The sequence below is a fragment of the Heptranchias perlo genome, chromosome 8, assembly GCF_035084215.1.
Source record: "Heptranchias perlo isolate sHepPer1 chromosome 8, sHepPer1.hap1, whole genome shotgun sequence".
Taxonomy (NCBI): domain Eukaryota; kingdom Metazoa; phylum Chordata; class Chondrichthyes; order Hexanchiformes; family Hexanchidae; genus Heptranchias; species Heptranchias perlo.
The window spans coordinates 92,344,054-92,366,335 of NC_090332.1; the positions used below are offsets into that span (position 1 = coordinate 92,344,054).

Sequence of the window (22,282 nt, forward strand, 5' to 3'; positions counted from 1 at the left end):
TGCGTTTGGTCTCCCCAATGGAGAGGAGACCGCATTGTGAGCAGCGAATATAGTATACGAAATTGAAAGAAGTACAAGTAAATCACTGTTGCACCTGGAAGGAGTGTTTGGGGCCCTGGTTGATGGGAAGGGAGGAGGTGAAAGGGCAGGTGTTGCATCTCCTTCGCTCGCACAGGAAGGTGTCGTGGGGAGGAGAGTGGGTGTTGGGGGTGATGGAAGAGTGGACCAGGGTGTCGCGGAGAGAGCAGTCCCTTCGGAATGCTGAAAGGAGAGGGGAGGGGCAGATGTATTTGGTGATGGGATCGCGCTGGAGGTGGTGGAAATGGCGGAGGATGATACATTGAGTGTGGAAGCTGGTAGGGTGGAAGGTAAGGGTGAGGGAGACCCTATCATGGTTCTGGGAGGGAAGGAAAGGGGATGGACACGGTTGAGGGCCCTGTCAACTGCAGTGGAGGGGAATCCCCAGTTGAGGAAAAAGGAAGACATATCGGAAGCACTGGTGTGGAAGGTGGCATCATCAGAACAGATGCAATGGAGACGGAGAAACTGGGAGAAGGGAATAGAGTCCTTGCAGGGACTCTGGGCTCCCGATTGAGGCCTAGTCCCTGGGCTTTGCTTTTTACCTGCTTCGATTCTCTGCCCCCGGTCTCTCGCAGGTCTCCACTCGCTCTGGACTCCAGGCTCCCGAAGCGGGGTGAGAGGAAGTGAAATCAAGATAACTGTGGGAGTCGGTAGGCTTATAGTAGATACTGGTTAACAACCTATCCCCAGAAATGGAGATAGAGAAGTGGAGGAAGGGAAGAGTCGGAGATGGACCGTGTGAAGGCAAGGGAAGGGTGCAAATTGGAAGCAAAGTTGATGAAATTTTCCAGTTTGGCACAAAAGCAGGAAATGGCACCGATACAGTCAACAATGTACTGGAAAAAGAGGTGAGGGTGGGAACCTGAGTAGAACTGGAACAAAGAATGTTCCACGTATCCCACAAAAAGGCAGGCATAGCTAGGACCCATATTTTATTTGGAGGAAGTGAGTGGAATCAAAGGAGAAGTTTGTAAGAATAAATTCAGCCAGGTGGAGGAGGGTGGTGGTGGAATGGGACTGGTTAAGCCTCCATCCAAGGAAGAAGCAGAGAGCCCACATGCCGTCCTGATGGGGGATAGACGTCCCTCTACACCTCTACATCTGCAAATTTTGCAATTGTACTTCCGATTCCCAAATCCAAATCGTTAATGTAACTTGTGAACAACAGTGGTCCCATCACCGATCCCTGTGGAACACCACTTCCCATCTTCTGTTATTTGCATAGCTATCCTTAACCCCTACTCTCTGCTTTCTGTTTAGTAGTCAACTTGCTATCCATTCTGCTACCTGTCCCCTGACTCCACATGCTCTGACTTTAGCCATGAGTCAACAATGCGGTACCTTATCGAAGGCCTTTTGAAAATCCAAATATATTATATCTACTGCATTACCCTTGTCTACTCTTTCTGTTACTTCTTCAAAGAATTCAGTAAGGTTCGTCAAGCATGACCTTCCCTTCTGAAATCTGTGCTGACTATTCTTTAATATATTTTCATTCTCTAGTTGTCTTTCTATTACCTCTGAGTAAAGATTCCATTATCTTACCTACCACCGCCAACTGGCTATAGTTCCCTGGACTTGTTCTATCTCCCTTTTTTAAATATAGGAGTAACATTAGCTGTCTGCCAGTCCTCTGGCACTATTCCCTTTTCTAGTGAATTTTTATACATATGTAATAGTGCTTCTGCTACCTCTTCCCTAACTTCTTTTAATATTCGCAGATGCAATCCATCCGGACCAGAGGTCTTATCCTCCCTAAGTTTGATTAGTTTATCAATTATCTCCTCCCTTTCTACAATGTCTTAATACTTTCTTTGATCTCTTCTTCTAATGCCCTGCCTACCTTGTTAACCTCTTTGGTAAATACAGAGGCAAAGTAACTTCCATATTTCTACCATTTCGCTGTCATTACCTGCGAGTTTATCTTGTGCATCCCTTATTGGCCCTATCCCTATTCTGATTTTTATTTTGTCATTTATGTGTCTAGAATACTTTACTGTCTCCTTTTATATTCCTTGATAATTTAATCTCATAGTTCCTCTTTGCTTTCCTAATTGTTTTTTTGACTTGTTTCCTAACCTCTTTGTATTCCCTTTTGTTATCCTCTCCTTTATTGTCTATGTACTTAGAGTATGCCTTTTCCTTTAGTTTCAATTTTACCCTTATCTCTTTATTGATCCATGGTGTTTCATTATTGGCTCGTTTGTTCCTGCTCTTTAGAGGAATATATTTCTCCTGAACTCTATTGATCACCGTTTTAAATATTTCCCACTGCTATTCTGTTTCTTTGTCCGTCAAAAATTTTTTCCAGTTTACCTGCCCTAGTTCCACACTCATCCCCTCAAAATTAGCTTTTTTTCCAATCAATTACTTATATCTTTCTCATACTTATGTCTTTCTCAATCATTATTTTAAAACCTTTCTATGTTATGATCGCTAATGCCTAGATGTTCCCCTGCGTTTATTTCTCTTATCTGTTCTGATTCATTTCCCATTACTCGATCCAGCAGTGATTCCTTTCTTGTTGGGCTTCTCATATACTGGGTAAAAAAGAAGTCATGTACACAGTGTAAAAACTCCATTCCCTTTTCTCCTTTCCCTACCACTTCCTGCCAGTTTATTTGGGGGTTGTTGAAAGCTCCGATGGTTATTATTCATTTTTTTTTTACTAATTTCATAGATTTGTCTACATATTTCTTCCTCCACTTCCCATCCACTATTAGGTGGTCTGTAGAATATACCTATTAATGTCGATCCCTTCTTATCCTTTGTCTCAATCCAAATGGATTCTGTTTCTATCTTAATGTTACTTGTCCCTTTTTTCAACTGCCATTATGGTGTCTCTAATTAGCACAGCTACCCCACCCCCCTTTCTTCCTTCCCTATCCTTTCTAAATACATTATATCCTGCAATATTTAACTGCCAGTCCTGTTCTTTATGTAGTCATGTTTTAGTTACCCCTACTACATCTGGCTCCTCGCTATGAATTATTGCCTGCAGTTCCCCTGTTTTATTTTGGACGCTGTGCACATTGCTGTACAGGCAATTTAATTTGTTTTTAGCAATCATTTTGCACTTATGTTCTATAACTGTAATTGTTCCCCGACCATTTATATTGCCCTTATTCTTTAACTTGGTCTGACCTTTACTCTCATTTCCTGTTTGTTTTTTCTTCAGACTTACGTTCTCTTCCCCAGATCCCCCCCCCCGGTCTTACTAGTTTAAAGTCCTATCAACAGCCCTATTTATCCTTTCCGCTACAACACTTGTCCCATTCCGTGTGGAGCCCGTCCCAACGGTACAGCTCCCTTCTGTCCCAGTACTGGTGCCAGTGTCCCATGAAATGGAACCCCCTCCTTCCCACACCGGTCTTTCAGCCACACATTCACCTTCCTGATCTGTTTATCCCTATGCCAATTTGCACATGGGTTGGGTAGTAATCCCGAGATTACCACCCATGAGGTCCTGCTTTTTAATTTAGTTCTTAACTTCTGATATTCTCAGGGAAGAAAAGGAAGGAGAGCCTGCTATGTCATTGGTCCCAACATGGACCACGACAACTGTATCATCCCCCTCACTTTCCAAGTTCCTCTCCAGTTGCTCCGAAATATCCTTTACCCTTGCACCGGGTAGGCAACACACCCTCTTGGACACTCGGTCGCAACTGCAGAGGACGCTATCTATCCCCCTGATTATAGAATCCTCTAAGACAACAACCATTCTATTCTGCTCCTCCTCCTCCCCTTGGACTGCCTCGTGCACCACGGTGCCATGATTAGCATTCTGGATGTCCTCCCCGTAGCCTGCAACCTTATCCTCACGGGTAGAAAGTACATTGTACCTGTTGGATGGGAGCAGTGTCTGCGGGACCTCCTTCTCTACCTCCCCTTGGTTCCCATTACCCTGCTGAGCTATGTGTCGGAGTGTCTCTAACTCTCCCTCCAGCTCAAGAACTCTGAGCCAGTGACTCAAGGCAGACACATTTCCTGCAGATGTGGCAATCCGAGACAGTCTCGCTGACAACAGACTCCCACATATCACAGTCCCAACACACAACCTGCACGGCCATTTCTAGTTTTTAATTAATTTATTTATTTGTTAGTATTAATTTAATTCTAGAACTAATAGAAACATAAGGTCTAGATTCTATTTAGTAGATGGATTTTAGCTTGATTTTAAATGAATTCGTAATTAATTATTCTGAATATTTATTTATAGTTTATAGTTAAAAATATAGTGTATATAGTAAATTAAAGTCTTAGTTTAATTTCCTCAGGTTCCCCCTCTGTGCTGACTAACACATCACCTTTTGAGATTTTACCCTGGGTTTGTTTACCTGCTCCGGTTTCCTGCTCTTTTTAACTGTTTAGCTTTAAGGCTTTTTAACGAACACTAACAGACTAGCCACTAAAGACACTACTAAACACAATAACCACTAAAAACATTTACCAATAAACTAAATACTCACTGACTTACCCTTAGTGCTCCTCTGTGACGTCACTTTTTTTTATTTCGCTGTTCAGGTCCGCTCTGACCGCCTCTTTATTTCGCCCCGGTGAGTTTCCCCGTTGAGTCACTGAGCCCTGCACACCAAGAAGGCAGGTTTGAATCAGATGATTTCTACTTGAGAGTTTCAGACTTGGTTAATTTCTGTGCTGATCAATATGTGGGATGATTTCAGGCACCCAGTACCCAAACTCCACCCTCACCTTGATGAGAACAGAAATGAACCTATGTCAGGAGCAGCACAGCCAGGTACAGAGTGAAGCTCCCTCTACACTGCCCTGACTGCATGCAGCAGTCCCATCCTTGGAACCTCCCCCGTTACTGCACCAGTGTGTTATTTTTTTTATTTCCAACATCACCCATCCCTACGCCTGTCAGAGCAACATTGGCTGTTAGTGCAGTTTTGCACTGTTTTTGACTGAGAACCCTTACAGACAATGGAAATTGTCAGCCCATCAGTCTGGGCTGGATTTGAACCCAGATCAGAAGTCAGCATCAAGCTTTCTACGCCACCCAGTTCCCCACAGTTTTAGATTTAAGTCATATGAGATAAATGTATCATAATGCCTTCTTTTACAGTGCACTGGAACAGAGGCTAACCTAGAATGAGATTAATTGGCAAGATTACTGTAGCATTTTCTTATACACATAAGCAATGGAAATGTGGGAAAGTCCATTTATCCTAGGGGAAGTATGAGGTTTTATCTCAAGGGCAATTAGGGATGGGCAATAAATGCTGGCCTCGCCAGCGACGCCCACATCCCATGAATGAATAAAATAAACCTCACCATACTGCTGTGGGAAAACAGTATTGCTTTAGTTACCTGACAAGGCTTCAGATAAAACTTGCAGTGGGTAAAAGTGCTACAGTCTGACTCGGTGCCCCTTAATCACTATCCAGTAATCACTGCTGGAAAGGACACGTGTGTGGATATCAACTAAGGAAAGGATTGGGTTACCCTTGTCAGTCCAATGACCTGCTGCTGCTCCCTGTCAAGGCTTATATGTGAATAACGGTATAAGAATATGGTTTAAAACTAGGAATAGTCAAGTATCCCATTTCGCATAACGCCACAGACATTTAGCAAGAGGGCGATGGTGGGGTGGGGGGAGTGGTTCAGTTTCTTTGTGAAAACAAGGACAACTTTCACAGCAGAACTTCAGGGAGGATGAGGCCAACATTCCATAGAATAGATAACATTACATAGGATCTACAGTACAGAAACAGGCCATTCGGCCCAACTGGTCTATGCTGGTGTTTATGCTCCACACGAGCCTCTTCCCTCCCTGCTTCATCTACCCCTATCAGCATATCCTTCTATTTCTTTCTCCCTCATGTTTTTATCCAGCTTCCCCTTAAATGCATCTATGCTATTCGTCACAACTACTTGTGGTAACGAGTTCAACATTCTCACCACTCTCTGGGTAAAGAAATTTCTCCTGAATTCCCTATTGGATTTATTAGTGACTATCTTATATTTATGGCCCCTAGTTCTGGTCTCCCCAGCAAGTGGAAACATCTTCTCTACGTCTACCCTATCAAACCCTTTCATAATCTTAAACACCTCTGTAAGGTCACGTCGCCGTCTTCTCTTTTCTAGAGAAAAGAGGCCGAGCCTGAGGCTTTCAAAAGTGTGTTAACCAGGGTTCAGGGTAAGCACATTCCTTATAAAGTGAAGGGCAAGGCTGGTAGAAGTAGGGAACCTTGGATGACTCGGGAGATTGAGGCCCTAGTCAAAAAGAAGAAGGAGGCATATGACATGCACAGACAGCTGGGATCAAGTGGATCCCTTGAAGAGTATAGAGATTGCCGGAGTAGAGTTAAGAGAGAAATCAGGAGGGCAAAAAGGGGACATGAGATTGCTTTGGCAGATAAGGCAAAGGAGAATCCAAAGAGCTTCTACAAATACATAAAGGGCAAAAGAGTAACTAGGGAGAGAGTAGGGCCTCTTAAGGATCAACAAGGTCATCTATGTGCGGAACCATAAGAGATGGGTGAGATCCTAAATGAATATTTCACATCGGTATTTACGGTTGAGAAAGGCATGGATGTTAGGGAACTTGGGGAAATAAATAGTGATGTCTTGAGGAGTGTACATATTACAGAGAGGGAGGTGCTGGAAGTCTTAACGCGCATCAAGGTAGATAAATCTCCGGGACCTGATGAAATGTATCCCAGGATGTTATGGTAGGTTAGGGAGGAAATTGCAGGTCCCCTAGCAGAGATACTTGAATCATCGACAGCTACAGGTGAGGTGCCTGAAGATTGGAGGGTAGCAAATGTTGTGCCTTTGTTTAAGAAGGGCGGCAGGGAAAAGCCTGGGAACTACAGACCGTTGAGCCTGACATCTGTAGTGGGTAAGTTGTTAGAGGGTATTCTGAGAGACAGGATCTACGGGCATTTGGAGAGGCAGGAACTGATTAGGAACAGTCAGCATGGTTTTGTGAGTGGAAAATCATGTCTCACGAATTTGATTGAGTTTTTTGAAGGGGTAACCAAGAAGATAGATGAGGGCTGTGCAGTAGACGTGGTCTACATGGACTTTAGCAAAGCCTTTGACAAGGTACCGCATGGTAGGTTGTTACATAAGGTTAAATCTCACGAGATCCAAGGTGAGGTAGCCAATTGGATACAAAATTGGATTGACGACAGAAGACAGAGGGTGGTTGTAGAGGGTTGTTTTTCAAACTGGAGGCCTGTGACCAGCGGTGTGCCTCAGGGATCGGTGCTGGGTCCGCTGTTATTTGTTATTTATATTAATGATTTGGATGAGAATTTAGGAGGCATGGTTAGTAAGTTTGCAGATGACACCAAGATTGGTGGCATTGTGGACAGTGAAGAAGGTTATCTAGGATTGCAACGGGATCTTGATAAATTGGGCCAGTGGGCCGATGAATGGCAGATGGAGTTTAATTTAGATAAATGTGAGGTGATGCATTTTGGGAGATCGAATCGGGCCAGGACCTACTCCGTTAATGGTAGGGCGTTGGGGAGAGTTATAGAACAAAGAGATCTGGGAGTACAGGTTCATAGCTCCTTGAAAGTGGAGTCACAGGTGGATAGGGTGGTGAAGAAGGCATTCAGCATGCTTGGTTTCATTGGTCAGAACATTGAATACAGGAGTTGGGATGTCTTGCTGAAGTTGTACAAGACATTAGTAAGGCCACACTTGGAATATTGTGTACAGTTCTGGTCACCCTATTATAGAAAGGATATTATTAAACTAGAAAGAGTGCAGAAAAGATTTACTAGGATGCTACCGGGACTTGATGGTTTGACTTATAGGGAGAGGTTGGATAGACTGAGACTTTTTTCCCTGGAGAGTAGGAGGTTTAGGGGTGATCTTATAGAAGTCTATAAAATAATGAGGGGCATAGATAAGGTAGATAGCCAAAATCTTTTCCCAAAGGTAGGGGAGTCTATAACGAGGGGGCACAGATTTAAGGTGAGAGGGGAGAGATACAAAAGGGTCCAGAGGGGCAATTTTTTCACTCAAAGGGTGGTGAGTGTCTGGAACGAGCTGCCAGAGGCAGTAGTAGAGGCGGGTACAATTTTGTCTTTTAAAAAGCATTTGGACAGTTACATGGGTAAGATGGGTATCGAGGGATATGGGCCAAGTGCAGGCAATTGGGACTAGCTTAGTGGTATAAACTGGGCGACATGGACATGTTGGGCCGAAGGGCCTGTTTCCATGTTGTAAACTTCTATGATTCTATGATTCTTTCCTGATGGGTGTAATCTCTCAGCTCTGGTATTATCCTAGTAAATCTTTATTGCACCTTCTCCAATGCCTCTATATCCTTTCTATAATATGGAGACCAGAATTGTTCACAATACTCCCAAGTGTGGTCTAACCAAGGTTCTATACAAATTTAACATAAATTCTCTGCTTTTCAATTCTATCCCTCTAGAAATGAACCCCAGTGCTTTGTTTGTTTTTTTATGGCCTTATTAACCTGCATTGCTACTTTTAGTGATTTGTGTATCTGTACTCCCAGATCCTTCTGCTCCTCTCCCCAATTTAGACTCTTATTATCCAAGCAGTATGTGGCCCCCTTATTCTTCCTACCAAAATGTAATACCTCATACTTATATCGTCATTGATGTCAGAAGGTGGTCTACACCAAAACAAGAGATGTAACCAAGGACCTAAGCATTCCTAAGAGGAACAAACAGCTTGTAAACAGAGATTAGGGTTGAGGTCATTAGTTACGTTATGTGAAACAACTAATCTTGAGTTGCTAACGTGGCACCAGTGCGGTGGGATGACATGACTAGGACACATAGCCAGAGATGCTTATGTACAGAACATACACATCCAAATAGTATAAAGACGGGATATTGCTCCTCCTGAGAGTTAGAGTTCTCGAGAGGACAGTCGGAGATCCATAGCCACAGGCAGCCCACGGAAGCCAAGTCTGATAGTCTTGGGTCTGTGGGAACCAGGTTGTATTACTTGCTTCTCATTTAAATGTAAGCTGAAGACAGTTGTATTCCACTGTTCTGATTTCTGAGTTTATCATAGAATCATAGAAATTTACAGCACAGAACGAGGCCATTCGTCCCATCGTGTCTGTGCTGGCCGGGAAAGAGCTAACATTCTTAATCCCACTTTCCAGCACTGGGTCCGTAACCTTGTAGGTTATGGCATTTCACATGCACATCCAAGTACTTTTTAAATGTGATGAGTGTTTCTGCCTCTAGTACCCTTTCAAACAGTAAGTACCAGACCCCTACCACCCTCTGAGTGAAACAAATTCTCCTCAGTTCCCCTTTAATGCTTCTACCAATTACTTTAAATCTATGCAGTGTGTACCATCCACAGGATGCACTGCAGCAACTCGCCGAGGCTTCTTCGACAGCACCTCCCAAACCCACAACCTCTACCACCTAGAAGGACAAGAGCAGCAGGCACATGGGAACAACACCACCTGCACGTTCCCCTCCAAGTCACACACCATCCCGACTTGGAAATATATCGCCGTACCTTCATCGTCGCTGGGTCAAAATCCTGGAACTCCCTTCCTAACAGCACTGTGGGAGAACCTTCACCACACGGACTGCAGCGATTCAAGAAGGCGGCTCACCACCACCTTCTCAAGGGCAATTAGGGATGGGCAATAAATGCCGGCCTCACCAGCGACGCCCACATCCCATGAACAAATAATAATTTTTTTTTAAATGCCCCCTGGTTATTGACCTCCCTGCTAAGGGAAATAGGTCCTTTCTATCCACTCTATCTAGGCCCCTCATAATTTTATACACCTCAAATAAATCTCCCATCAGCCTCCTTTGTTCCAAAGAGAACAACCCCAGCCTATCCAATCTTTCCTCATAGCTAAAAATTCTCTAGCCCTGGCAACATCCTCGTAAATCTCCTCTGTGCCCTCTCTAGTGCGATCACATCTTTCCTGTAATGTGGTGACCAGAACTGTACACAGTTCTCAAGCTGTGGCCTAACCAGTGTTTTATACAGTTCTAGCATAAGCTCCCTGCTCTTATGGTCTGTGCCTCAGCTAATGAAGCAAAGTATCCCGTATGCCTTCTTAACTACCTTATCTACCTGTCCTGCTACCTTCAGGGATCTGTGGACATGCACTCCAAGGTCCCTCTATTCCCCTACACCTCTCAATATCCTCCTATTTATTGTGTATTCCCTTGCCTTGTTTGCCCTCCCCAAATGCATTACCTCACACGTCTCTGGATTGAATTCCATTTGCCACTTTTCTGCCCACCTGACCCAGTCCATTGATATCTTCCTGCAGTCTACAGCTTTCCTCCTCACTATCAACCACACGGCCAATTTTTGTATCATCTGCAAACTTCTTAATCATGCCCCCTACATTTAAGTCTAAATCATTAATATAAACCACAAAAAGCAAGGGACCTAGTACTGAGCCCGGAGGAACCCCACTGGAAACAGCCTTCCATTCACACAAGCACCCATCGACCACTACCGTTTGCTTCCTGCCACTGAGCCAATTTTGGATCTAACTTGCCACTTTCCCTTGGCTCCCATGGGCTTCTACTTTTTTGACCAATCTGCAGTGTGGGACCTTGTCAGAAGCCTTGCTTAAATCCATGTAGACTACATCAAACGCGCTGCCCTCATCGACCCTCCTTGTTACCGCCTCAAAAAATTAAATCATGTTAGTCAGATACGACCTTCCCTTAACAAATCCATGCTGACTGCCCTTGATTAATGCGTGCCTTTCTAAATGACAGTTAATACTGTCCCTCAGAATTGTTTCCAAGAATTTGCCCACCACCGAGGTTAGACTGACAGGCCTGTAATGCCTCAGTCTATCTCTTTCTCCTCCAATCCTCCGGCACCACGCCTGTAGTCACGGAAGATTGGAAATCTTTGGAGGTCAGAGCCTCCGCTATTTCCTCCCTTGCTTCTCTTAACAGCCTGGGATACATTTCATCCGGGCCTGGCAATTTATCTACTTTCAAAGATGCTAAACCCCTTAATACTTCCTCTCTCACTATGTTTATCCCATCCAATATTTCATACTCCTCCTATTATATATTAAAGCTTGTTGTTTAATAACCACTGGTACCAGAATCACGTGGAAATTATTGTTGAAGGATTAATAACCCTTTTGTTGCACTAGTAACGAGAAAAATCCGCCAACAAATGCTCACTTGAGCCAGGTACTGGAGAGCCACCAGCTGTCATGAAACCATGACCAAGCACAGAGTCAATGCCTGGGGAAAGAGGAAACTGCACTCATGAAAGAGGATGCCGTGTAGGCAGTTTTTTTGATGAATTATTCAAAACTTGCTTGTATGGCACTATAAAAGGAATTCAAGATACTGGATGATGAAAGAGGCAGCCATAAATTGAACTGATAAATTCTAATTGCTTCTGTCGTCATAGGAATCTACAAGCTGAGTATGAACAGTTAAAGCAGCAGCAGGTTCTGAGGGGCATAAAACCCCTGTCATCACCACCCTTAGCAACAACTCAGCAGAACTCTCAAGATGCCGAGCTCCTGGCCGAGGCTAAACTCCTACGTCAGCACAAGGGGCGACTTGAGGCCAGAATGCAGATTTTGGAGGACCACAACAAACAACTGGAATCACAGCTGTGCCGACTGCGAAAGCTCCTGGAAGAGGTACAGCCTAATCAAGCATTCAGTCTGATAGGAACTAATGTATGAAGCTGCACACAGAACAATTTCCCAGTTATTTAAACTGCATTGCATTAATTGAGGTTCAGGTCTTTCTTGCAAACTGTCTCCAGGCATTGCCTGATTGACTTTGAATGTATGAAATTGAGCAGAAATAAAAAATGAGATCATTTGCAACAAGAGACTGCAGTCTGATAGTAACGGTTGATCTAAAATCAAGGTCATTGCCTGCACCATTCGAGATACCACAGTAAAACTTTCCTTCTTTGCAGAAATCCCGAAGCCCATTACCAAAACCAATTGAAACAGAGAATCTGATTATTTGGTTGTGTTGCATAAGCTGAGATTCTGGATGATATTTTTGGCCTGATTTTCTCCCCTCCTCTGAAGATGTTGGTCCGTGCCCGGATACCATTTTGCCGGTGTTGGTCGGTGGTCGAGTACCATTTTGCCGGTGTTGGTCCGTGCCCGAGTACCATTTTGCCGGTGTTGGTCTGTGCCCGGGTACCGTTTTGCCGGTGTTGGTCTGTGCCCGGGTACCATTTTGCCGGTGTTGGTCCGTGCCCGGGTACCGTTTTGCCAGTGTTGGTCCGTGCCCGGGTACTGTTTTGCCAGTGTTGGTCCGTGCCCGAGTACCATTTTGCCAGTGTTGGTCCATGCCCGGGTACTGTTTTGCCAGTGTTGGTCCATGCCCGGGTACTGTTTTGCCAGTGTTGGTCCATGCCCGGGTACTGTTTTGCCAGTGTTGGTCCATGCCCAGGTACTGTTTTGCCAGTGTTGGTCTGTGCCCGGGTACCGTTTTGCCAGTGTTGGTCCATGCCCGGGTACCGTTTTGCCAGTTTTGGTCCGTGCCCGGGTACCATTTTGCCAGTGTTCACTGACTCCACAAACAAGTCACAGGTGATGGCTTCAGCAGCACTGCAGCAACAGTACTAAGCATTCTAGATGAATTCAAAACCCTTGTCCTCACTTACAAGCTCCTGCGTAGCCTTACACCACCTGACCTGCAACTTTCTCCAGACCTGTGTACCAGCCCTTCACTTCCAATTCTGACCACCTTTGCATCTCCAGACATCCACCCTGCCTCACTGTTCCTTGGGCTGCATTGCCTTCAGCCATCTCAGCCTCTCACTCTGGCACTCTCTCTAAACCCTTACTAACCCTCTCCCCAAAATCCATCTCTTTGACCATGCCTTCAGTCCCCTCCTTTTAAGTCCTCTTTCCTCACTGTTCAGTGTCCAGTTTTGCCTCTATGAAGCACTTCGCAACATTTTATTAAGTTAAAATGAAAGTTGTTGTTAAACACTGCTACATAACACATTATACAGTGCAACAAATGGTCATGTTAGTGACAGAACTCCAGTCTTTCCACTTGAGATTTATTTTTAAACTGTACCACACAAAAGTAATGCTCCCCCTTAGTTACACTGCATAAATATCATACTGCATAATTGACTGATGAAGATGCCCTTTCATTTGTCGAAATGTAACATTAAGCAGGTTTATATTATTTCTTTCAAGCATTGCAGCCATTCCAGTGATCTAACCTTGCCGATATATACACCTCAAAGGAAACTGAAACTGTGCAGGAACTGACAGAGCATTTGAAAACCGATGAATATTTGTAATTTATTTCAAGGTTGCTCTAAACTAAGACACATTCTGTGCACTCAGCAGTTGTCAGTCATTTTAGCTGCTGTTTAACAGACTATGTGCCTGTATTGCAGGGGTGCTCAGTATTCAAAGTAGGCAACTCTTTGCTCGCTCATGAAATATATGTGACACTGTACCGTGCAACTCTATCATGCTGTCCATGTAAGTGAAATTGCTGTGAACAAATGGATTGGAAAATGTGGCTTACCCCAGTTTAAATTGGTTGAGACAAAGGTTTAGTTACCAGGAGCAAAACTTCTGTGAGCTGATTGGTCGTTACTGTCTTAAATCTAATTTCTAATGAGACTTTGATTGAGATTTGATCTCCCTTTGAAGACTGCGGTAGTATTTGTGCATAGTCAGAAACTGCTTTTCGGTATTCCTGTACCACAGACTATAACTGCAAATGTAATGAACAAGCCCAGGGAGACAATGGGGGCAGGGGGAGTAGACAAAGATAAAATAAGGATCCATATAGCAGCATGCTAACCCCTTGAGTTCTGAATACCCTATTGCATTTTCAAACTGTGCAAATGATTTCATGATCTCTGTTAAAGTTAGTATAATTATCTGTCTGTTTAAATTAGTAACTTTCTGCCCAGTATCTTGTCATACCCATTGGAAATGAGGAACTCACAGAAACCAACCAATTCAATCATAGAATAGAATCATAGAAAGGTTACAGCAGGGAAGGAGGCCATTCATTCGGCCCATCGAGTCCATGCTGGCTCTATGCAAGAGCAATCTAGCTAGTCCCACTCCACTTCCCAACCCTGTAGCCCTGCAAATTTTTTCCTTTCAAGTACTTATCCAGTTCCCTTTTGAAAGTCACGATTGAATCTGCCTCCACCACTCTCTCAGGCAGTGCATTCCAGACCCTAACCACTCGCTACATAAAAAAATTTTTCCTCATGTCACCTTTGGTTCTTTTGCCAATCACCTTAAATCTATGTCCTCTGGTTCTTGAGCCTCCCGCCAATGGGAACTGTTTCTCTCTATCTATTCTGTCTAGACCCTTCATGATTTTAAATACCTCTCTCAAATCTCCTCTCAACCTTCTTTGTTCCAAGGAAAACAACCCCAGCTTCTCCAGTCTATCCACATAACTAAAGTCCCTCATTCCTGGAATCATGCTAGTAAATCTTTTCTGCTCCTTCTAAAGTGCGGTGCCCAGAACTGGACACATAACTCCAGTTGTGGTCGAGCCAGTGTTTTATAAAGGTTCATCATGACTTCCTTGCTTTTGTACTCTATGCCTCTATTTATAAAGCCCAGGATCCCGTATGCTTTTTTAACCACTTTCTCAACCTGCCCTGCCACTTTCAACAATTTGTGCACATATACTCCCAGATCTCTCTGTTCCTGTACCTCTTTTAGAATTGTGTTCTCTAGTTTATATTGCCTCTTCTCGTTCTTCCTACCGACATGTATCACTTCGCATTTTTCTGCGTTAAATTACATCTGCCATGTGTCCGCCCATTCCACCAGTCAGTCTATATCCTCCTTGAAGTCTATCACTATCCTCCTCACTGTTCGCTACACTTCCAAGTTTTGTGTCATCTGCAAATTTTGAAATTGTGCCCTGTATACCCAAGTCCAAGTCATTGATATATATCAAGAAAAGCAGTGGTCCCAGTACTGACCCCTAGGGAACAGCACAGTCCACCGCCTTCTAGTCTGAAAAACAACTGTTCACCACTACTCTCTGCTTCCTGTTACTTAGCCAATTTTGTATCCATGTACCTATTCCATGGGCTTCAATCTTGTGAGAAGTCTATTATGCGGCACTTTGTCAAACGCCAAACGCCTTTTGAAAGTCCATATACACCACATCAGCCACAATGCCCTCCTCTACCCTCTCTGTTACCTCATCAAAAAGCTCAATCAAGTTAGTTAAACACGATTTGCCTTTAACAAATCCGTGCTGGCTTTCCCTAATCAATTCACACTTGTCCGTGACTGCTAATTCTGTCCCGGATTATTGTTTCTAAAAGTTTCCCCACCACCAAGGTTAAACTGACTGGCCTGCAGTTGCTGGGTTTATCCTTACACCCTTTTTTGAACAAGGGTGTAACATTTGCAATTCTCCAGTCCTCTGGCACCACCCCTGTATCTAAGGATGTTTGGAAGATTATGGCCAGTACTGCTGCAATTTCCACCCTCACTTCCCTTAGCAACCTAGGATGCATCCCATCCAAGCCAGGTGACTTATCTACTTTAAGTACAGCTAGCCTTTCTAGTACCTCCTTTATCAACTAGTAGCCCATCCAGTATCTCAACTATATCTTCCTTTACTGAGACTCTGGCAGCATCTTCTTCCTTGGTAAAGACATATACAAAGTACTCATTTAGTACCTCGACCATGCCCTCTGCCTCCATATGTAGATTTCCTTTTTGGTCCCTGATTGGCCCCACCCCTCTTTTTACTACCCATTTACTGTTTATATGCCTATAGAAGACTTTTGGATTCCCTTTTATGTTTGCTGCCAGTCTATCCTCATACTCTCTCTTTGCCCCTGATTCCTTTTTTCACTTCCCCTCTGAACTTTCTATATTTAGCCTGATTCTCACTTGTGTTATGAACCTGACATCTGTCATCTGCCCCTTTTTACTGCTTCATCTTTCTCACTACCTCTTTTGTCATCCATGGAACTCTGGTGTTAATTGCCCTACCTTTCCCCCTGGTGGGAATGTACCTAGACTTTACCTGAACCATCTCCTCCTTAAATGCCGCCCATTGTTCAATCACTGTGTTTTTTCTACAAGTACCAGTCTGGTAACAGCAGTTATCATACATCGCTCAATTTGTTTTTTCAAACTGCGTGTGTAAAAAAAATGATTCTATAAACTTCAGAAAGTCTGTAAAACCGGGGGGGGGGGGGGGGTGTCTTCAGGCTAATGTTTTTTCAATTTTCAAAAAGTATTGTTGAATTTTGTAGCTATCTAACTTTTTGACCTGTGTTTTGTTAATGGGTTCGAAAGGATAATTTCTTACATCTGTGAGACAGAATTGCCAATACCTGAGACAGAGAGAGAAGCAGACAGAATATTTCTCCTCATTCTATTGATTTTTTTATTTAAAACAAAAAGAAATAATTTAGCTTAATTTTGGAAGCAAAGAAAGCTTTTTTGAGGAAAATAGATAAGACGACGAGGCTGGAGTAGGGAAGGAGGGAAATAGGTTGAGGGGTTCCTCTGGCCACCTCAGCCTTGGAGGAGCAAAGAGTAAATAGAGGATTACGGATAGGGTGAGTGTTAAAGCAAGAGGGAGGAGAACAGTAAGAGGTTGAATAGGTATTCAAAGGGAAAGATGAGGTTTTGGGATGGGAGTGCTGGTGTAGTGGGAAAGTCAAGGGGTGGGGGGAGCTAGGGTTTGGGAGGAGCACAAATAATTGGGTGAGGGAGCTCCTGAGAGCTAAATCTTTTCCACAACCCCCATCCCAAATACAGTCTCTAGGTGGCACCTTTACCCACCATGCCATGCCAGCCATCACCTGCCATCTGAAAGGAGAGAAGGACAGAGAGAAGCAAAAGTAAGAGTCAAGGAGAGTGGAGCAAAAGAGAAAGACAGAAACCAAGAGGAGAGACAGGCAAGATGGAGACCATATTCTTTGACTTACTGTGTGCAATGCTACAGGAATCGACTGTAATGTATTAAATTCTGTACATGGGGAATGCATTCAATTGAAAACTGCTATGCAAATCAGCTGTTATGGAAAATCTTATTAGAAAGTGTCCACATTTTCACTCGGAATGCCTTCTGGAAAAACTTTCATCCAACATTTTGTTTCCTCAGTAACTGAAATTTCTAATGTCCAAAGTAAGGGTTTAAACAAACTATTAAAAAATATATATTTTTCTTAATACCATTATTAAATTAATCCACTGAATTGTCTTTTGTGTTTTTTAATTCCCTCATTAAAAAGTTTTTATTTGAAGGGTTTGAAGTGCCTGGTCTTGCACTTGATATTTTTTCCCAGAACTGTGATGCTCTTTGCTGAATTCAGATTATGACATGTTAACATTCTAATTAGTGACACCTGCGAGACACAGAAAGCGAGAGACAAACAATGGCCTAGAAATTGGATCGCGTTACGCTGTTGTACAGGGCGCGGGGCCTGAAACTGGTGTTAGGCCCATTTCATATCCAAATTGGGGGCCTAACGACTGTTTCCGGTCCCTTTGCCAAATTAGATTGCGAAGGACCGTAGCATTGCGCTGTGCATTCTGCGGTGAATTTCTTCAGGCACTCAGCAGCCAAACCAGCGATCCTTAAAGGGACCGCTGGAGGTTACCACCCAAAAAGTAGGTTTTAAGTTATTTTTTTACTTGCCTTATTGTGGAGCCAGGAGGAGCAAGAGTGAAATGGTTCTAGATTTCCTGTTCCTCAATGGGAGGGGGTGGGGGAGAGATCGGGGGAGAGTGATTAAAGGGGTATGGTCTGTTTTGCATTAGCTGTAAATAAGAGCTCATGAAGAAGTAAGTAGTTTGATCACAGGGTACAAATAACTGCTGTAAAATGAACGCTGCCCGGGGATGGGAAAATTTATTTCTTTTAAAATTGGCTGTATCGTTTTAGTTTTTTGAAAAAAAACACACGGCATTAAAGGTAAAACTGAGCTTGTTCTTGCACGCTATCAATCCTTTACTGAGAAATTCCTATACATAAGCTTCAAAGAGAATACCTTCAAATGGGGTTGGGGGTAATATATTAGCATGAATAGAGGATTGGTTACTGGACAGAAAACAGAGGGTAGGAATAAACGGGTCATTTTCAAGTTGGCAGGCTGTAACTAGTGGGGTGCCGCAAGGATCAGTGCTGGGGCCTCAGCTATTTACAATCTATATTAATGACTTAGATGAAGGGACTGAGTGTAATGTATCCAAGTTGCCGATGATACAAAGCTAGGTGGGAAAGTAAGCTGTGAGGAGGACACAAATAGTCTACAAAGGGATATAGACAGGTTAAGTGAGTGGGCAGGAAGGTGGCAGATGGAGTATAATGTGGGGAATTGTGAGGTTATTCACTTTGGTAGGAAGAATAGAAAAACAGAATATTTTTTAAATGGTGAGAAACTATTAAATGTTGGTATTCAGATTTGGGTGTCCTTGTACACTAAACACAAAGTTAACATGCAGGTATAGCAAGCAATTAGGAAGGCAAATGGTATGTTGGCCTTTATTGCAAGGAGTTGGAGTACAAAAGTAAGAAAGTTTTGCTGCAATTGTACAGGGCTTTGGTGAGACCACACCTGGAGTACTGTGTACAGTTTTAGTCTCCTTATCTAAGGAAGGATATACTTGTCTTAGAGGCGGTGCAATGAAGGTTCACTGGATTGATTCCTGGGATGAGAGGGTTGTCCTATGAGGAGAAATTGAGTAGAATGGGCCTATACTCTCGAGTTTAGAAGAATTTAAGGAATCTTACAACACCAGGTTATAGTCCAAAAATTTTATTTTAAAATCACAAGCTTTCGGAGATTATCCCCTTCGTCAGGTGAGTGAGTGAATAAGAGGTTCTCAAATCGCATATCTTATATTAGGCTGGGACACCATTACACCAATCAAAAGCCTAATATAAGATATGCGATTTGAGAACCTCTTATTCACTCACTCACCTGACGAAGGGGATAATCTCCGAAAGCTTGTGATTTTAAAATAAAATTGTTGGACTATAACCTGGTGTTGTAAGATTCCTTACATTTGTCCACCCCAGTCCATCACCGGCATCTCCACATCACGAGTTTAGAAGAATGAGAGATGATCTCATTGAAACATATAAGATGCTGAGAGGGCTATTTTCCCTGGCTAGAGACTCTTGAACTAGGTTGCGTAGTCTCAGGATCAGGGGTCAGCCATTTAGGACTGAGATGAGGAGAAATTTCTTCACTCAGAGGGTTGTGAATCTTTGGAATTCGCTACCCCAGAGGGCTGTGGATGCTGAGTCGTTGAGTATATTCAGGACTGAGATCGATAGATTTTTGGACTCTAAGGGAATCAAGGGGATATGGGGATCAGGTGGGAAAGTGGCATTGAGGTCAAAGATCAGCCATGATCTTATCGATTGGCGGAGCAGGTTCGAGGGGCCGTATGGCCTACTCCTGCTCCTATTTCTTATGCTATTAAATTCAGTGGAACCCCGTTGCATACAAATGTACAGGTTCTAATCAAAATTTGCTTAAGTTGGAAAGACTAATTATGACTAATTTTATGCACAGCCAGACAAGGCAGCCTAATCCTGTTTAAACAGAAGTGATGTGTTGGTGAGGGTATTCCAGGGACCTTTTCAGTCAGGATGTTTTCTGATCAAACGCACTGCTGCAGGTTCTGCTATATTTATGGTAATTCTTTGAGAGGGCTGGAACTAAAGCCAGCAAAGCTTTCAAGGTTCAAACCTCTTGCACACTTCGAGATTATTAAAACACTTGAATATGATACATATATTTTTTAAATACAACTTCTTCTGCGTTTTTGCTGTCGTCTTGCCAGACAAGTTTACCCAATGTTTTTAGGCACCACAACTGGACTGTGACTTGAATGCAGAGTAAAAGCTTTGGGCTTGAACATTATAATGTTATCTCGGTCACTTCTGTAGCTCTTTGGCAATAGTTTGCTACGTTGCCCCTTGTTGTATCCAGTGACTGGTGAAATATTGGCTTTGTTCCTCTGCAAGAGAATCGGTCAACTTTTATCCACCATTAGATGTAATTAGTCTAATTAGATGTAATGGCCTTTTAGCAATGAAGCAGCAGCAACCAGATGATTGAAGATCTTGTGTCGTTCTGTGTAGCCATGAAAGATATCTGATAAAGTACCGCATAATAGGCTTGTCATCAAGATTGAAGCCCATGGAATAAAGGGGGCAGTAGCAGCATGGATACAAAATTGGCTAAGTAACAGGAAGCAGAGAGTAGTGGTGAACAGTTGTATTTCGGATTGGAGAGAGGCGTACAGTGGTGTTCCCCAGGGGTTGGTACTAGGTCCACTGCTTTTCTTGATATATATTAATGACTTGGACTTGGGTGCACAGGGCACAATTTCCAAATTTGCAGATGACACAAAACTTGGAAGTGTAGTGAACAGTGAAGAGAATAGTGATAGACTTCAAGAGGACGTAGACAGGCTGGTGAAATGGGCAGACACGTGTCAGATGAAATTTAACGCAGAAAAATGCGAAGTGATACATTTCGGTAGGAAGAATGAGGAGAAGCAATATAAACTAGAGGGCACAATTCTAAAAGGGGTACGGGAACAGAGAGATCTGGGAGTATATGCGCACAAATCGTTGAAGGTGGCAGGGCAGTTTGAGAAAGCGGTTAAGAAAGCCTATGGGATCCTGGGCTTTATAAATAGAAGCATAGAGTACAAAAGCAAGGAAGTCACGATGAACCTTTATAAAACACTGGTTCGACCACAACTGGAATATTGTGTCCAGTTCTGGGCACCGCACTTTAGGAAAGATGCGAAGGCCTTAGAGAGGTTGCAGAAAAGATTTACTAGAATGATTCCAGGGATGAGGGAATTTAGTTACATGGATAGACTCAAGAAGCTGGGGTTGTTCTTCTTGGAACAGAGAAGGTTGAGAGGAGATTTGATAGAGGTATTTAAAATCCTGAAGAATCTAGATAGAATAGATAGAGAGAAACTGTTCCAATTGGCAGAAGGGTCAAGAACCAGAGGACATAGATTCAAGGTAATTGGCAAAAGAACCAAAGGTGACCTGAGGAAAAACGTTTTTACACAGCGAGTGGTTAGGATCTGGAATGCACTGCCGGGGTGGTGGTTGAGACAGATTCAATCATGGCTTTCAAAAGGGAACTGGATAAGTACTTGAAAGGAAAAAATATGCAGGGCTACAGGGATAGGGCGGTGGAGTGGGACTAGCTGGATTGCTCTTGCTTAGATCTGGCATGGATTCGATAGGCCAAATGACCTCCTTCCATGCTGTAACCTTTCTATGATTCTATGAAAGTAGCCCTCTTTCCCTCTTTGAGAAAAAGCTATGTGATTCAGAAAAGCAAAGTCATTTGCAAACACCAATGCATCCATTGTGGGTGGGAGGGAAAGTTATCATCTAGCTCCATTGGGGAAATAGTTCTGCTCAGGAATTGAATGATTTGTTTCTTTCATTCTTTCCCTCTAATTTTCTCCCTTCATCTCCTGATGTACTGACTCTTGCCAGAATATGGTTCCATAGGCATCGGCAGTCCTCCGCTACCTTGCTCCACTGGCCGTTATTCACGTGTGAGTCCAAACAGTGAGTGCCAGGGGGTTATTCATCCATTGAGGGGACATCATAGTCCAGCCACACCCAGAATCCACACATGCATTAGGAGTCTTGGTTGATTTTTTTTTTCCCGTCTGTATCTGAGGGGCCAATTGTAGCTCTCACCACTTCAGCTAAAATCCACTGATTCCATACAACCTGAAGATTGAATTTTGTACTTTCCTCATTTTTGAGTACTGTGTATAGTTCTGGTCACCACATTACAAGAAAGATGTGATTGCACTAGAGAGGGTACAGAGGAGATCTATGAGGATGTTGACAGGGCTGGAAAATTTTAGCTATGAGAAAAGATTGGATAGGCTGGGGTTGTTTTCTTTACAACAAAGGAGGCTGAGGGGAGATTTAATTGAGTTATATAAAATTATGAGGGGATTAGATGGAGTGGATAGGGAGGACCTATTTCCTTTAGCAGAAGGGTCAGTGACCAGGGGGCGTAGATTTAAAGTAATTGGTAGAAGGATTAGAGGGGAGCCAACGAGAATTGTTTTCACCCAGAGGGTGATGGGGGTCTGGAACTCACTGCCTGAAAGGGTGATGATGTGGAGATGCAGGTGATGGACTGGGGTTGACAAATGTAAGGAATCTTACAACACCAGGTTATAGTCCAACTGTTTTAT

The 22,282-nt window shown here is 43.3% G+C and overlaps 1 protein-coding gene across 1 annotated transcript in view; it reads left to right on the top strand.

Moving 5' to 3' along the window:
• Positions 1-22,282, top strand: part of utrn (utrophin) — a 664,298-nt gene that overhangs the window by 611,888 nt on the left and 30,128 nt on the right. The window contains exon 74 of the mRNA XM_067989572.1: positions 11,473-11,710. Coding sequence (XP_067845673.1) covers positions 11,473-11,710 — 238 coding nt within the window. The remainder of the gene's footprint in view (positions 1-11,472; positions 11,711-22,282) is intronic.